At 37.0% G+C, this 18,912-nt stretch overlaps 1 protein-coding gene and 1 pseudogene across 1 annotated transcript; both read right to left on the reverse strand.

The window, feature by feature from the left end:
- Positions 1–1,749: 1,749 nt before the first annotated feature.
- LOC114043688 lies at positions 1,750–2,949 on the reverse strand (annotated as a pseudogene).
- A 7,512-nt stretch (positions 2,950–10,461) lies between these two features.
- LOC114043908 (40S ribosomal protein S24-like) lies at positions 10,462–10,892 on the reverse strand. Its single transcript, XM_027863153.1, has one exon. It carries the CDS (start codon positions 10,852–10,854, stop codon positions 10,477–10,479), a length of 378 nt encoding a protein of 125 aa, XP_027718954.1. The 5' UTR covers positions 10,855–10,892; the 3' UTR covers positions 10,462–10,476.
- Between the last annotated feature and the right edge of the window lie 8,020 nt (positions 10,893–18,912).

Genomic DNA, 18,912 nt, shown 5'->3' on the forward strand with positions numbered 1-18,912 from the left:
GATGAGGAACTGAGGCAAAGAAGGTTAAGTAACTTACCCAGGGTCACACTTCAGGTTGGTACTTTATCAATTGTGCCAGCTGCCTGCATTGTATGGGATGTGACAACTACAATTAGCATGCAAAGAGGGGCAAAAAGGTTGTTGTCTAGGGCGTATATCATCAGAAAAGAGGTAGGCCAGTCACCAAAGGCAAGGTGGTGTTGCCTGAGATTTAGATTCAGAGGACATCGGCTAGAATAGAGTTTCTAATGCTCAACTCCCTATGTAGGAACTTTGATCATATCATCTCAGATTTCTGTGTGTCAGGTTCCTTGTTGGCCAAATGAGAAGACTGTACTAAACCAGTAGTATCAAACTCAAATAGAAACTGGGGCCACTAAAATGCACATAAGGATTCCTGCAGGTAGCACATTGAGTAAGAAAACCACATATTAATATTATCTATATTCTATTCTATTGTTATTTATTTTGTTAAATATTGCCCAATTATGTTTTATTCTGGTCACAATATTCAGGACTATTGAAGTCCACAATGTGGCCAACCTACTGAATGTTTGACACTTCTGGACTACTGTAGATAGTTTCCAAGGACTGTATCAGCTCTAGCCCCTGTGTGGTAAGAATGAAAAACAATAGATTATCATCCTAAGTAATATACTGTAGTATACTGGGATGCTGGGTTGGCTTTTCAGAGTTTTTTTGTTTGTTTGGTTTTTTTTTTTTTTATGAGGAGTTGAGGGGTTTTTATTTCAACAGCAAAAAGGTAAAAACTGAATTTTAAAATAAAAAATGGAAAAGACATGGACACAACTATTCTAATGTTTTCTTATATTTGGTCTACAAACTCCAATCTCTAACACTTGCAAGGCAATTCTAGAGTTACCACAAATACATTTGACATGTTATTGTTTCCTGACTTGATAATTTAACAAAGAAAAACATTCTAGCTAGTCCAACTAACTTCACACATACAATTAAGTGATTCTATATATTCCTTGACCAAGACATGCTTGAGGTGAACAAAAGAAACAGTGATGATTCTAAGAGTTATTCCAATTAATTTTCACTGAAGTGTTATTAAAATCGCTAATTTGTTCTATCAGAGTTCAAGTGTTTCTAGTAAAATTAATACACTTTGCTGGTACTATGTCAGATGACAAAATCATAGAACTTGATATTTATGATGTATGTTTTCATATATAACACTACAAAAGTCAAGCTAAAAGTTTAAAATTAAAGTTTAAGTTAAAAGTCTATCAGAACAAAGTCAAAACAATCTGTCATATAAGAAAAGTTATTAGCCACTATTGCGTTATTTTAGGTATGTAATTTATTGCCTTCAACCTTCCTCATATGAAAACACACAATGCACAGAAGTAACACTGTATATTTATGATTTTACCAACGAGGCTTGGAAATTAAGTGACACACTGATGCTATAAAGCCAAGCAATTGTATCTTAGCAGAACACTGTTGTTCAATGACTCAAAACAGTCAAAGTTTGTTTCATAGATTTTTTTTCAGACTATTCCACGTTAAACTGAGCAGAATGATACTACGTATGGGGGCATGGTTCAAAAAACCAAAACATAATACTAAGAAGACTGTCCAATGACTGTTCCACAGAAACATTTAAAAACACACCAAAACATTTAAAAATTTCAAAATACAATATAACCTACTAATGTTTTAAACCAACTAATTGATCTAGATGCCTTTCCTCATTTAACCCATCTTTTACAAATACATTCAGTCCTCATTATCTGAAGAAACTAGTTCTAACTTCTTCAAAGTCCACCACCTGTCCTTTAACATATCTGTTTGACTGTAGAATGTGTAACTTGAGAGAATTTTCTGCCAAGGTTCCCCCTCTGTGTTTTTTCATCCCTAATTTCAGTTTCTTATCTTCATCAGAACTCCATGTCCTCCTTTTCCATTGTCTAGGTCTTTCATTGTTTGCCTCGTTTTTATTGTTGTCTTAAGTGGTTATGTGTTTTTTAGTGCTTTTGTTACTGTTTTTCAGACTTTGTGTGATCCTTTTACTTCCTTGACTCTTTATTTTATTCTTGTTTCATCAAAATCTTGGTGCTGTGAATTCTCAAGTTTATTTTGTGACAAAGATAAGAGATTTCCATGAAACCTGGTTCTGGATGTTGAACCCTCAAAAGACTCTGCTTTTCCACTGTCACTATTTTCTATTTCACTGCTTGTACTTTCAACAAAGGGACCAAAAACATCTTCATTTTTTTTTGGTTTCTACTACTTTTAATGCTGCCTTCATTAGAAAGCATGATGATTTTTCAGTTAACACTTGATTACAGCATAAATCTTGACTGTCTAGCATGCAGTTATAAATGAAGCATTGAAAAAAAAGGATGGTATGGATCTTTCTTATTATCATCAACAACTTCATTTTTAGAGACTTATTATCTTCTGTGTCCCCAAATAGTCTTTCAAAGACGCCTTCTGCTTCGTAGCTTGCTTTCTCCATGCAAACTGCTACAGCTTGAATTTCAAGTAAATCACGAATTTGGTCATGAAGTGTTTCTTTTTCCTTTCTAATTTTATTCCAGATCATCAAGACTGATTCCTATGAAGTAAGTCGTGCATCACTTTAAAACTGCACATCCAGTGTTTTTCCTTCCACAATTCTTGTTAAAAATTGACACACATATATAGTTCTCAGGTGATATGCTGATAGTCTGGATAGTCCATGAATAATGGCCTCCACAATGTTGCTGTTGTGCTTGAATTCTTTGATATCATTTTTGCAGACGGTCTGGCAGAGGTTAAGGCAGAGGAAATCCAGCATCCATCCTCAGTCAGGGAGACAGTCACCAGATCCATGATGTAAGGCATGGGCTCATCTTCCTCCTCTTCCACAAAAGAGAGGAACTGCCACTTCATGGCCCAGATATATGCCCGTTCCTGTGATGACTTTGGCACCATAGCTTCCTCTTCCAATTCCTAGCAGCCAAGGAGCTCTTCTGTCCTTGTCTCTCTCCATAATAGTTGTTTTCAACTTTTTTTTAAGGGAGAGAGAGAGAGAGAGAGAGAGAGAGAGAGAGAGAGAGAGAGAGGACTCCAGCATATTGGGTAGAAAGTCTATGAATATCTAGCTAATATACTGGATGACAAATTAGTAATACAAAAAAAGTCTCATCAGGCCAGAATGATAAGCCAAATCTATTAAGATAAAATTATGTAAGGACAAACAGTAAAATGTTACACATAGGTTCAAAAAATTAAGTGGGTAAATTCAAGAGCTTTACGATATAGAAACAATTGGTTGCATAAAAAGATCTTGGAATTTTAGTGGCCCACAAGTCCAATGTGAATTGCCAACATGACCTGTATAGCCAATCAGAAACATGAATGTAAGCTAGGGTTGTACAAATAGAAGTATATATTGTGACCAGAATATATAGTGACCAGAATAAAGCACTCTTGTTCTCACTGATCAGAATACCACTGTAGTATTTATTGTTTTTAGTTCTAAGTGCCATATTTTTGGGAAAGTCTTTGAGAATCAGAAAGCATCTAATGGAGAGTAACCAACATGGTGAAGAGACTAGAGAACACATACTATGAGGGTTGATGGTATTATGAAGGATACTTACCCTGAAGAAGAGAAAACTTAGAGGGGACCATTATCGCTATCTTCCAGGATATGAAAGATCATCATATGGAAGAGGGATTAAACTCATTCTGCTTAACCCTAGCATGCAGAAATAGGTGCAATAGGTAGAAGTTATTGGTAGAGATACAAATTTAGACTCGATTTTAGGAAAATCTTTTTAAAAATTGGACTTAAAAGTGAAATAGAATATCTCAAGAGAAAGTCATTTCATCTTTCTAGAGGTTGGATTACCACTTGTCAGCAGTGTACTATAGGAGATTCCTGTTTGAGTTTAGATTCCACTAAGTAGAGATTGAATCACCATTTGCAGCAATGTTATAGAGGATATTACTCTTCTTTTATAGATTAAACCAATGAGGTCCTTCCAATTCCAAGATTCTGTGAAGGGAGTACCCCATACTGTTCACTTTCTCAATGTATTAAAGTAACAACAGTTCACATGAATGTTGTCCTATGTGTTTATGTAGCACTTTACATGATCATTCCATTTGAGCCTTACAATAATCCTAGTATCTGGATACTACAAATATGATTGTGGCTATTTTATAGGGAAGGCAATTGAGGCTCAGTGAGGTTAAATTATTTGCTCAAGTTCCCAGAGCTATTCAGTGGTGGAGCTGCCACCTAAAATTCAAGTTCTCTGGCATCAAGTCTAGGAAATGCCTAATGTAACACATTGCCTGTTTATTCCTGATAGTGATTATAAAAATGATTCTATCATTTACAGAGTGTAGAGGCATCTTCTGTACATGTAGGATGGGTGGAAGAATTCATTTCTGTCTACTGCAGACCCATTACATGATTTTGTTCCCTGTTTGTGACTTTGGAGTATACATTTTTGTACCACATGATGTTGTAATGAAAATGTGGGCTCCTTAAGAAGAATTGTTTTTCTTCACACAATCACCTACTTTTCTTCCTACATGAAGCAATTATTCCAGCTATATCTTTCTTCTCCCAGAGAAGATCAAACTGCAAATAGCACTAACAACCATCTTCAGTTAGTCAAAGTGCCCAATCTATGGATTTACCAGTTTTCCACTCCTCCTCCCTCTCTGAATCCACCCAGACTGAAGCTTAGACATTCATTCCAATGAAGTTGTTTCTTCAAAACATGTTCCTCTCAAAAGAGGCAGAAAATGACTAGTTTCCAAATTCACTGTAAGGATTTCACTAAAAAAAGAAAACTAATAATGAAATAAAATGTAACCAAACCCTCTTGGCTTAGAATCTGACTACAAATTGAAAACTATGCTAGCGTTTACATGGTTTTGAGTTTTACTAGAGAAGATTTGCCCAGCATTAAAAATACACTGTTTTCGATTAGCTTGAAGTACAATGTCTCCCTGTCCTCTTTGGAGACTATAGAGAAATAAAAACATGACGAACTACTAGTTAAACCTCCATTCACCTACATTAGTGCACGTGTGTGTGCCCACATGTTTAGTCAGATACATTTGTGATTTATATGGAAGTAAACACACATTCCTGCACATATGTTTATGTTCCTGCAGACAAATATGAAGAGGCAGCAATGAGTCCCAAATCTGAATATGTGGACCCTTGGGGGGAAAGGTTATAATAAATGATCAAGCATGCCATTTGTAGAGTGAATAAATAACATATCCTATATACATATGTGATTTTTCAAAAGAATGGATATGGTCTTAATAAAATGCAAATTAATTTAAAAGCATTATAGAATTCATAGTAGCTTTTGGTTGTAATGTATCTTAATCAAGCAATAGATAAAAAAGAATACAACCACTAACATGTGGAGATTCTAAAAATGTTTTGATCAAGAGGTCTTCATACAAAAAAAAAAGGGAAACACTGATGGCATGGAAAGAACATTGAATTTAAAGTCAGAAGGCCTGGGTTTGAGTCCTACCTCTAACACTTAGTATTACCCTGAAAAAATTATTTATTCTATATCTTTTTAATTCACTCTATAAATATTAGTCAGGGGCAGCTAGGTAGTGCTTTGGATAGAGTGCTGAACCTGGTGTTATGAAGACTCATCTTCCTGAGTTCAAATATGACTTCAGACACTATCTATGTGACTCTGGGCAAGTCACTTAATCCTGTTTGCCTCAGTTTCCTCACCTGTAAAATGAGATGGGGGAAGAAATGACAAACCACTCCAGTATCTTTGCCAAGGAAACCCCAAATGAGGTCACAAAGAGTTGGACATGACTGAAATGACTAAACAACAGCAACAATAAATTAGTTATGTATTATTCAGAATAAATAAAATAAATAAAATTCTGTGTATTTCTACGTTCTTGTTTTTCACAGGTTGAAAATGGGAAAAAATTGATCAACATGGTCTAGAGAAATTTTCTGAGGAAATATTTGGTATTATTTAGATTGTCTCTTAAAATTTTGATCCACAGGAAAACTTGATTGAATCAGTTCCAACTAATTTATAAATCAACAATCCAGATAGAAGTTGAACTTCAGTTTAATGTTTAGCTTTTCTTGAAGTACAGTTCCATGACTAATGACTAGTATAAGAAATGAGGAAGAATGTATTATTGTGTTATAAAGTAATAAGTGTAATTTTTTCCAAAATCCTCTATAACTCAGGTTTGTCATTAATTCATAATATCTTTCCCCATTCTTGCTCTATACTCATTGATTCAAATTAATAAGACTTTACTCTGTAGATATCCATCAAAATGTAGAATAAGATCCATAATGGTAAACTAATGAGAAGGACAAGCTATTGCATGCAAAATGAAAAATTAGAGAATGGATCAATGACTATCACCCAGAGGAAGTAGCGTGCTATGATGGGAAGAGCATTGGCTCTTGAATCAGAAGATATTGGTTCAAATCTTGCCTTCAGTGTTTACTACCTGACATTCTTCATCTGCAGAATAATGGAATGGGTCTAAACTACCTCTCAGGTCCCTTCCAGATCTAAATCTATGTTGCTAGGCTATTGACTCATAGGTATCATCTTTCAAGGACATAAAAACAGTAAATGAATTTAACATTCCCAGAAAAAAAAAACTGTCAAAGGAGTAGTTTTCCATTGGTGCCCTTCTGTTTTGTTTTTTGTTCATCTGGTTGTTTTCCCCCAGTTTCTAGCCTCTGCTCTGACAACATTGGTAGATTTCCACTTGATTTTATACTTAGTAGAATAGCATAAAGAAAGTTATATCTGGTTCTAAGAATAAAGGACCAGCACCAAATTCACTTGATGGTTATGGTTTATGAGTGCTGTCTGAAAAGTTCCATGGATAATGGGGCTATTACTTCTGTTTAACCTTATAGATAAGTCACAGTAAATGATGGCAATGGTGATGGTTTAGTTTTGGCTTGATGTCAGGAAAAACTTCATAGCAATTAGAACTATCCAAAAATGGAATGAGTTGCTTTGGGGGATAGTGGATTTCTCCTCAATGTGTCACCAAACACAGGCTGGATGACCACCATGCTTAGTATATTGAAGAAGGGATTATTTTTCAGATAAGGAATGGATTAGATGGTCACTTGAGTTACCTTCTAACTTTAAAATTCTATAATTTGTGGATCATAATTTTATGGTCCAATTCATTTTCAGTCCTTGAGAGCCCCATCTTCAGAGTTAACACTGTAATGGGCTGTTTGAGAATGTCTTGGTCTAGAAACCTGGTGGATTGAATCTCCACTGAAAGGCACAAAATCATACATCTGGAGTTGGAAATAATCTTATTTGTCTTCCAGTTCAACCCCCTCATTTTAGAAGCGAGGAAACGGAATCCCAGAACAGATTAAACTTGCCCAAGGATCATAGGATCATAGGTTTAGAATTGGAAGGAACCTTGGAGGCCTTCTGATCCAACACCCTCATTTTATAGATGAGAAAACAGTGACTCAAGGATATTAAATGACTTTCCCAGGGTCACATAAATAGTCATTACCAAAGCTAGAATTTGATCTCAGGGCCTCTAAAGCTAAATGTCATATTATTTTCATTATATTAAGCTGTCTTAAGTAGAGTTCTTTTTGAACAAGGGAAAAGATTAGGTTCCTTTCAGACTCTAGAGTTTTTAGAGTAAGCAAAAGTTTAAAGTTAGAAGGGAGCAGCAACAATGGTAGAATTCTGGATCATGCTGTGCAGTGAGATTACATATATATAAATATTCCATCCCAGATGTTCCTTATCCCACAGCTGTCAATTTAAGTGTCTTCAACTTCATGTGTAAATGTAGTAAGAACATGCATGAAAGACCAAAGCAAGAAGTAAAGACTTTCTTAGAGTCGTGGGTATGTGTGTGTATGTGTGTGTGTGTGTGTGTGTGTGTGTGTGCCAGTATACACATGTATGCAAAGAGGCAGGAAGTCTAACTAGATGCTCGCATTCTTGCAGATGGTGCAGTGGATACCCTGCAGAAGTCTGTCTATGCTGCACTTACCCTACATGCTCCAATTCCAGAATTTTCTCTTCGAGTTTGACTATACTTTTCATTTATTTATGGGCTCAAGTAATCAATTTCAAATGTCACCAGAAGAGTGTAATACATTCTTGCTGAGAATACGACTTTTCTCTTGCTCGGCAACTTTATTCTTTAACATTTGTCTAGCAGGGTAACTGTTTTACATTAGCCCTAATGGTGTTTATATTGGTTACAACAATGTTTAAGTCGTGGGGACATATTTGTTATTCGTACCGAGGCAGTGGCATTGTTTAGCAGAGTATATTAGTATTGATAATATTTTACTAGAGACACTGCAGAGATGTTTATAATAATAGCAAGGCTGTTTATCTTACCACGATTATGTTTAAGCAACTTTAATTGTATTCATATTAAACAGATCAATGCTGAAACTGATGTAATGTGTTTAGCATCAATACAAAGGTTGCTAAGTTTGGGGGCTTTTAGATGGAATTAAAGGAGCAGCAAGACAATGGAACATATGGAAAACATTTTGGCTCCTCTCTTCTTGTCTAACAAGAAGGATTAGTGCATTTGCTAAGATACAGTATATGATGTACAGTGGGATCAAAATACAAGCATCTGTTTCACTTATGAGCAGCCTCTTTGTGTGTGTGTGTGTGTGTGCACATGTGTGCGCACGCGCATGGGTACATGCAAGCTAAACCTGAGCGCAGTGCTGGAAATTCTTCAGATGCTTCCCAGCTGGCTGTCGCTGGCTAAGATGTTTCAAAATGTATTTTGTAATGGCTTATAAAAGTACCACACTGTGTACAGGAGGTTATTAAGTGTGATATACTGTGTATAAGAATGTTCCAAATTCCCTCCGCACTGTATCTATCAATCTCGCTATATTAGGGCTGGCAGAGAAACAGCTGTAGCAAGGATCTGGACTTTATCTCGAACTGAAAGGAGTGTCCTAATTATCTACTCATCATAGCTACCCCACTCGTGGTGAAGTGAGATCACTCCTATCACATGAAGAGAAATTCCGTATTCCCAGCTTCACTGCTTAGTCCTTATAAATGTGAAAGAGAAGCAATTGTTTTGAATTCCATCAGAGACCTGCAGTCCAAATGGCTCCTTAGAAAAAGTCTCCCATCTAGAGCATTCCTCGCGCTATGCCCAATTTTGAATTAACCCATCTAGGCTCAGTTTCCTCCATCTGTGTTCCAAAGTTTCTTTTAACCACCAATGTCAATTTAGTAGATGTGCATTAAGTACTTACTGTGTGCAATTCGATTCAATAAAGCAAGCATTTTACAAGCACCTACTATGTGCCAGAAACTGTGCCAGGCACTAGGGATATAAAGAAGAAATATAAGAGTCCCGACCCTTGAGGAACTTGCATTCTATTGAAAAAAAAAATAGTGAAGTATAGTAGTTAATTAGACATAGTTAAGTAGATATATACAAAGTAATTTTAGGTGATGAAACTATTAACTGATGAGAATTGAAAGATCTCATATAAGGAGAGAAGAACTTGAACCGAGAGTGAGGAATTACAAGAGATGGAGAGGAAGAGGAGGAGGAAGATGAGGAGAGAATACACCAGGTGAGGGCACAGAGGAAAGAGATGAAATACATTATAAGAAAAATAGCAAGTAGACCAGTTTAACTAACCAGTAGATGATGGAGGGCATTAGGCCAGTCTGCAAAACTAAGTAAGAGTTAGATTGCGAAGGCCACTAAATAGTGAAAGGCAAGTTTATATTAATGTGTGATGTATGTCCTAGAGGCAAAAGGGAGGAGCCACTGAGGTTTTCTTGAGCTGGGGAGTAACATGGCTAGATAAATTCTTTAATACTTACTTTAATATTCATATTAGTTTTCCACACTGAACCTTGGTGAAAAATGCTGAAATGGAGCAAAAAAATCCAGGTTCCAAGCATCCTTTTGGCTTTTAATGTATCTTGCTCTTGATGATTTTCTGTGGTTGAAAAGAATGGCTTCTGATAAACCTCCAATGCAATTTTTTCCTGGTATGGAAATTCTTATAAGCCTTCATTGAAAAGCTCCTTTTAAGCCTAAGAAGTTTTTTCACGTGTCCCCATCTCAAACCCTTTTATAATGTGAACATACTGAGTATCTTCGATGTTAAAGCCATCTGTCAGTTAACTTCAGGCTGTATTGGAAAACATGGATAATAAATTGTGAACAAGGTATTCAAAATATAGCTTGTCTCCAATTTTTGGTGTTAGTATGGCCAATTTAATAGCATCCTGGACCCTAAAGGAGATACTCAGTTTGGATGAGACCCTGACAACCTTCTTGGAGTTTACTGGTTCCAAGTCACAGAAGAAAGAACCAAGGACAAAGTTGATTTCTTTTTGTTTTTAAGTTTTTACATAGTTTATTTGTTCTCTGATCAAAAATTATCTTCCTGGATAAACATCTTCCATAGTGCCTTTAATCCTTCTTTTTGCCAGCACCGACATTTGTTTTTGCAGTACCCCTGACTTTCTTCATTCTGCTCTTGCGTTCCTTTCGCTGTTTTCTTGATGTCTTTTTTGCAAGTCTGTGCTTTGGTTCATTTTTCTTTGCATAGTCAAGGGAATCATAAATCATGCCAAAGCCTGTTGTTTTGCCACTACCAAAATGGGTTCTGAATCCAAAGACAAAAATGACATCTGGAGTTGTCTTGTACGTCTTGGCCAGTTTTTCTCGAATTTCAGTCTTGGGCACTGTGGCCTTTCCAGGATGAAGGACATCTATAACCATCTGTTTACGCTGAAGAAGTCTGTTTGTCATGAACTTCCTGGTTCTGATGGTTACAGTGTCATTCATGGTGGCGGCCGGCTCCTCGCGCAGCAGGAGAGGGAAAGGCAACAAAGTTGATTTCAAACCCAGAGGTTGTGACAATTTAAAATTGTGGATGATTCAGAATTTGCCTTGACTAATGAATTTAATTTAGAGATAACAATTTTAAATACATTTCTTAATACAAAACAAAATCAACTTTCTCTCACAGTACACATAAGGATAAGAGTTTTTTAAATACCTTGATTTTAGAACATGGAAGAAACTTAGAACATGAAAGAAAAACACTAATCCGGTCAGAAGTTAAGTTACTATTCCATTTCATTCCCCCTTCCCCCTTTCCCTCAGCACTCAGGCCTGTCACACCCACCTTCTAATAGCCTCTTATTTACAAATAACTGAGCACAGTTTCTTTCTGATGTCAATTCAGGCTTCTCCATTGGATGTTTTCTGGTTACCCCAGGCAATTAGTTAGGAGAAGAACAGGATGTTCTCCTGTGGTGCCGGAATCAGATTCTCCTAGTGCCTAACAGCTCTTTGGTAGTACATTAGGCCTATTTTGATGATTGTTTTCCAGAAATATGGGTTTCCTAACAGAATCCTGAAAGCCCAGAAAAGTTCATAAAGTTTCTAAATGTTCCTGTTTACCCCTTAGAGAGCAAATTACACATTGAGAAACAAAGATGATCAATCCAACCAAAAGATTTCTCTCCCAACATCCTCAAGCCAGCTTCTCCATACCACCTTGTTACAAGCACAGATGATTTCTATTTCTCTTACTTCTATTAGAGTGTAACTAGTCAGGTATTATTTTAGAATAAATATTAGGAAATACTAAAGTAGGTGAAAAGGAAGGGCCATTGTTGGAGACGAGTATCTTCTTTCTCTGGAATGTGGTATAATGAATGATGACGACAATAGCACCAATTTATTAGCCATGTCACCAGCTAAAGGAGAAATAAAGGAGGGATAGGCCTTCTGCTCAGGCCACAGTGTAAAGTCAATGGACAACAGTGAGAAGGCTGAATTACTCAACTTCTATTTTACCTCTTTATTCTCTTCCTAAGAAAATGATCTTTGGAGCTGGAAAGAGAAAGCGAAAAAAGTAAGGAATAGAAACTCAAGCTAAGTAAGACTCATTGGGAAACAAGCAAGATAATACCAGGTAATGCGTTGAGGTCATCAAATCTAAATGAACTACATCTTACAGAAAAGAAAGAATTTGGAGTTGTGGTTGCTGAGACCCTAGTGGTAGAGGCTGAAAAATGTAGGATAGGGATAGGTGCCACAGGGTTAGATGACTACAAATGTCCTGATTGTCCAAAATGGGAAAAGTACAGAACGTGCACACTGTGACCCAGTGATCTTGACTTCTATTCCTAGTAAAAATTTAAGACATATCATTAAAGAGATGGTTTGTAAGCATTTAGACAGAAAAGCAGTGATTAATTTTAGCCACACGGCTAATGACATTTACTTTTTTGACAGGATAAATTTATTGGTAGATCCAAGGAATGCTATAGATATAATACAATTAGCATTCACCAAAACAAGTATCAAATGATCTCATACTATCCTTGTGGACAACATGTCCACAGGTAGATAACAGGCTAGATTATAATACATTTAAATGGTTTTAGAACCTGGTTAAATAACTAGACCAAAAAAAATAGCCAATAATAGATCTGCATTACCTCAGGGAAAGGACTGTAATGGATTATCCAAGAACCTGTCCTTAGCCCTAGGCTGTTTCTCATTTTTACTAGTGACTTGAATAAAGCCACAGAAAGCATGGTATTCAATTTGGAGATGACATAAAACTAGGAGGGATAATTAACAAGTTTGGGCTGAAGTCCAAAAAGATCTCAATAGGCTGGAATGATGGACCAAATAGAGATAAATATAAAGTTCTACCCTCAAATAAAAATTTCTACCTCAAATATAAAGGTTCACAAAACAATATCCTAACAATAGAATGGAATATGGCTCAGACTCCAGGCTCAGAGCAGAGTCTTACTTCCACCATCTAGCCAAACTGCAGTTTTATTTCCCACCTGGAAGCATTCATTTGACTTCTTGGGCACCTCTACCATGCCCCAGAATGGGCTATATCTCCTTAAATCCCCCTCCTCCTCTCCACACACAAAACAAACATTTTTAGCATTCTCTTCTATGTTTTCTTTCTGCATTAGATTATAAACTCCTTGAGAGCAGGGAATATCTTTTTTTGCACTTGAATCCTCAACACTTAGCATAGTACATGGCATGTAATCAGCACTTAATAAATGTTTATTGCCTGATTATTGCAGAGGAATAACTAAGGCTGGAATCCCAGACCAAAGGGAACCTATAATTCTGTCACTTTAAATCAGCAGAACTGCACAGCTGGCTGAGAAGCGCATTCACTAGTGTTGTTCAGATCCAAACCTAGGTCAGGAACTTACAGAGATCAAACAAGGGAGGCACATATCAGACTTTTCCCTGAATGAGACCAGTGTGGCAGAGCCCAGTCCTGATATCAGGTCAAAAGTTAAGAAGTAGACCAGAAGAAAAAGCAAACAAACAAACAAACGAAAAAAAGAACCCCACCATAATGAGCTATTATTTGTGGTGGAGATGCTTAAGACACCAACACAGAAGAAGATAATGACTCCAAAATATCTTCAAGCAATGTCTCAGAGGAAAACACAGCTTGATCACAAATTTAACTAGAATTCCTGGAAGAGATGAAGCAAGAATTAAAAAACAAAGATTTAAAATTTTTTAATAAATAAAATTAAAGTATTTGAGATAAAAATTTGAAAAGAAGTGAGAGCTGGAAATCAAAGGTATGTCCATTGATTGGGAAGTGGTTAAAGAAGTTGTGATGTATTATTGTGATGGAATTATTACTATGCTGTAAGAAATGACGAGCATGTTGATTTTAGAAAAACATGGAAAGACTGCATGAAATAATGAAGAGTACAGTAATAGCAATACTGCGAATAGAATCAAAGAATAACTGAACAACTAAGTTATACTAAGTATTATAAATACTCAAATCAACTACAAAAGACCTATGAAGGAAGATGCTATCTACCTCCAGAGAAAGAACTGATATATAGAAGTATGCATAGTAACGTTTTACATACACATGCGTGCACGCACACACATGCACATATGCATGTCTCTGTGTGTATATGTGTGTCTGTGTGTGTGTGAAATGGTGGCCTTCTCTAGTGCAGAGTGTGGAAGGAGGGAGGGAGTTTGGAACTTAAAATGGAGCCAAAAAAATAAATAAATAAAATTTTTTTTAAAAGTGCTATAGAAGAAAGAATTGGAAAGGTAATTAACAGCTTGGCACAAAAGGTATAAAACCTTATTCAAGGAACAAATTCCCTGAAAATATGAATGGACCAAATAGAAGCCAATGAGTCTATGAGGCAACAAGAATTATTAAAACAAAATAAAAAAACTAAAAACACATAGAAGAAAATGCAAGGTATCTCAGAGTAAAAATCACTGACTTAGAAAAAGATTGAGGTGAAAAAAATTTAAGAATCATTGAACTATCTAAACACTGTGACAAAAAAAAGCCTACATATAATATTTCAAGAAATTTTAAAAGAAAAATGCCTGGATCTCTTAGAATCAGAGGGCAAAGTGGAAATAGAAAGAATATACTGGTCACCTATAAGAAATCCCCAAATTGAAACTCTCAGGAACATTAGAACCAAAATCCAGAACTTTCAGGTGAAAGAAAAAATATTGCAAGCAAAGAAAGTATTGAAGTACCAAGAACCCATAGTCAGGATCACACATGATTTAGAAGCCACCACTATAAAGAAGCAGAGAATTTGTAGTGCATTATTCCAGAAGGCAAAGGATATGAGCTTTCAGCCAAGAGTAATTTACTGAGCAAAACTGAATAATTTTTTAATGCATAAAATGAAATACATGGGATTACAAAGGAATCCAATTATATTGAAATGCAGTTTAAAAAATCATGTTCTCAGAATTAGGTTATCTAAATATTAACAATAGAAACATGTTCAGGGGCACCAGGTTCCCTGCTTTGCAGTCATTTTAACCTTTTCAGAATCAGTTTGTTTCAGACATGTTGCATATGATTTTCCTGAGGGTCATCTCAAATGGAATATAAGAATTAAGGACTTCCAGAGATTAACTGGAGTACTTCTAGTCCTCTTCAGCCCTCTTTCCCCTCTCCCCATCTCCTGGACCTACAACACGAGATGGATTGAATGGATGTCTTATTTCATTCACTATTGGTCTACTTGTTTAGTCGTGCAATTCAAAAACTATTTGTTATGCAGATATTGCATATCCAACATTGTTAGGTGCTGGGAATATAAAGGTGAAAAGGAAATATAGTCTCTGCAATCAGGGAAATGACATTGTAATGGAAGGACATAGTATGTATTTCACTAAGTAAATATAAAACATACGTGAAGTAATTGGGAGGAGTGTGTGAAATTCATAACAAGTAAGGGAATAAGAAAATGGTTGAATCTTGAAGGAAGCTAGGAATTCCAAGAGGCTGAGTTGAGGAGAGAGGTCAGCTTAGACATGGGGAACAGTCTGTGCAAAGGCATGGAGGTTAGAGAAAGGAAGTAGTATACAGGGAACATTTGATGAGACCATATTATGAATGTGGGTGAGTAATGTGAAATCAGTTGGGAAAGATAAGTTGGGATCATATTATAAAAAACTTTAACTATCAAAACAGAAATGTGTCTTTGATCTCAGAGTATTTGAGGCTTCTTTGTGGTAGTAGGAGGAAGGTAATAAGGTCAGACCTGTTCTTTAGGAATAGCAATTTGGCAGCTGGTTAGAAAATGAATTGGAGAAGGGAAAGACTGGGCAAGGAGAACAATCAGAAAACTATTGCAAAGGTCCGTGTAAGAGATGATGAGGGTGCGAATGCACATTTATTGAGCATCCACACAGGCCAGGGCAGGGAAAACAATCTGTTCATAAGGCATTCACAAATAGCCTGATCTACTAGATTAATAATTTGGATTAATTACTGTTAGTCTTATGGAGAATAAGTTTTAAAACAAGGGGGTGAGGAGAGTAACAAGAATTCTAAGAATGAAAGAAGTTTCTAGTGTGCATGGAACTGGGTTAAGAGTAAAGGGACTTGAGTTTTTGTGTAACTCACTTCTCCATCTGGTCTCAGTTCTTCCGTGTATAAAATGAAGAACTTGAAGCAAATGGTTTCTAAAGTTCCTTAGAGTCCTGAAATTCTGTGAGTCTAAGGTTAGCTTGAGGGCGGCGAGGTGAAACAGTGGATAGAGTACTGGCACTGGGCCTGGAGTCAGAAAGACCTGAGTTCAAATCCAGCCTCACATACTGTTTCCTTTCCAATACTTAGTAGCAAATGCTTTCTCAATGAATAATCATTTAATAAGTCAGGATCCATACCACTAAGGTGAAAGCACAAATGAACATACAACTCACAACTTCGACTTGGGTGTATCGAAAGATAAGGACTAGTTTGGCTGGATATCAGATAGAAAACAAGTGAGCTACTGAGATGATACAAGGGATACCACCTACCCTGGCCACAGGTCCTTTTAAAAGAAGCACAAGTTCTTCTGGGTCAATAGAATTCCTAATCCCATGCCATCTGTCCTTTGCATCTATGTGATGATTGAAGGAAAAATCTTCAGTATCATTTGCATTTTGGCTCTTCTGCTTATACAGTGAATAAATCTTTTCTTCTAACATGTAATCAGAAATTTCTCACCCTGGAGATTTGTGGGGTGATGGGGGTAAGGTGGTTTTTTGTCAGGATTCAGGAGGCTGAGGACAAGACTGGCTTTCCCAAGTTCACCACTGGTTCTTTGGGTTTCCCAACTCTTTGAATATACACAGTAATCTCAGCAAGTTAGCTATTCATATCAGGATGGAAGGGTTATATCATTCAGTTTCTCATAAAAAATCTCTAAGATGGCCCTGGAGATGGATGCTGTTATCCCATCCTCTCCTAACTTTTTCAGCAGATTGCTCCCACTCTAATTCCCACTTTCTCTCTAATCTTCAATCTCTTTGCTGCTGAAATTGTCCCATGTCTCCCCTATCCTTAAAAAATTCTTTATTTGAGTCTATTATCCCTACTAGCTGTCATGCTATATCTCTCTACCCCTGGTCAGTTAAACTCCCACTAAACAAGAATTAGTTGAAGCAACTAGGGATACTTCACCTGGAGAAGATTTGAGGGTGGGAGAGAAGTATGTTATCTATCTTCAATATTTGAAGGACTGTCATATGGAAGAGGAATTAAACTCATTGTACTTATCTCTAGAGGGCAGAGCTAGAAATGATGTGTAAGTTACAGAGTGACAAATCTTGACTTGATATAATTAAAACTTCATGGCAATAAGAGCTGTCCAAAAACAAAACAGGCTGTTCCAGGGCATAGAGGAAATAGAATGTGCATTAAGCCAGGCAGAACCATCCTTGGCAGCTAAGCTCAAAATACCAAGTGGATCTATCACCCCATAGTTGAAATTATTTTTAATATTTTATTCTCTGTGCCATGTTCTTTTAATTAGGACAAGCCAGGTAACCCTCTGTGTCACATTTGTTTGTTATATACTTGTGTAATGTATTTGGGCAAGGCTATTCCAAGTCCTTGTTCTACTTTCATTGACCATTGTACAACTAGGTGGTACAGTGGATAGAGTGTTGGACTTGGAGTCAGAAAATCCTGAATTCAAATCCTGCCTCAGATGCTTGTCCTTCGTTCTCAAAGAAAACCAATGAAATCATGGGTAAAGCACTGTTGCACACAATCATCAGCCACACTATCTCTTCCGGAGTCATTGAAGTCCAATGGCAAGACAAAAGTCAAGATGACTGGCAATGGCTTGGGATGTAGTGGATGACTCTGGCATCTCCAATGTCTGACCAAGCTCTGACCCTACTTCAGCTGCCTTAATAGCTGTTGAAATAAATTTTTCTTATCTACCCATTCCCAGCAGGGGACAGAGGGGAGGAAAATGTCTTCACATGCTTTGGGTAGACATCCCCCCAACTCACTGATGGGCTTAAGGCCCATTAGTTACCCTCAACCTGGTTTAGTTTGCTTGCCAAGATGGTTTAGGTGGGGTGTGGTTGCTGTGCATACTATTGCTTTTTGGAACCACAGGTGACAGTTGAGTGCCATGTGGATGAGTAGGCCTGAAAAAGGGTTCAGCAAGCCCTCATACCAGAAGTGCTGGTCCTCTTGAATACCCTATACATCCTCAGATGCATACTAGCTGTGTGGCCCTCACATGTATGTATGTATGTATGTGTATAAGTGTATATACTTGTGTGTGTGTGTGTGGTTGTCCTTTGTTCTCAAAGAGAACTAAAATGACATTACTACGCTAGAGTCAAATTTCAGTGTGTCTGACTGTGGCTAATTGGACCAATACGAGCTCAGAATGTTCTACCATAGATCAGGCACAAATAGTCCATGTGAACATTTAGGGTGGATTCTCTAAATTTGCACATTTTGTATTTCTATTGAGCTACTTCAATTTGGCTTTGCTCATAGAGCACAGTACTTTCTCTGATGTGGGCACTCCACGTTGAGTGGTCCTGTGCCAATATTTCCCATGTCACACAATCAATTCCAAAGTTCTTAAGAGAGACCTTGAGAGTGTCCTTGTATTGCTTCTTCTGACCATCATGTGAATGCTTGCCCTGGGTGAGTTTTCCATAAAATAGTCTTTTTGGCAAGTGTACATTTCACATTCAAACAATGTGGCCAGCCCATCAGAGTTGCACTCTCTGAAGTAGAGTTTGAATGCTTGGCAGTATACTTTCCAGGGATGTACACATTGAGAATGAGGTTGATGCACACATTGCCAGAGCTAGCTCAGTGTTTGGAAGGCTCCGAAGGAAAGTATGGGAGAGAAGAGGCATTAAAGGTTGACTACCAAACTGAAAGTCTGCAGAGCCATTGTGCTGACCTTATTGCTATATGTATGCCTGGGAAACCTAGACAATATACCAGCACCATGCCAGGAAACTGAATTGCTTCCATTTGAAGTGTGTGTGTGTGTGTGTGTGTGTGTGTGTGTGTGTGTGTGT

This window comes from Vombatus ursinus, unplaced genomic scaffold (genome assembly GCF_900497805.2).
Source record: "Vombatus ursinus unplaced genomic scaffold, bare-nosed wombat genome assembly UNPS02014770.1, whole genome shotgun sequence".
In the NCBI taxonomy this organism is placed as follows: Eukaryota; Metazoa; Chordata; class Mammalia; order Diprotodontia; family Vombatidae; genus Vombatus; species Vombatus ursinus.

Bases quoted from the DNA above. Each gene is read 5' to 3' on its own strand.
- LOC114043908 (XM_027863153.1), bottom strand. From the start codon at position 10,854: ATGAATGACACTGTAACCATCAGAACCAGGAAGTTCATGACAAACAGA.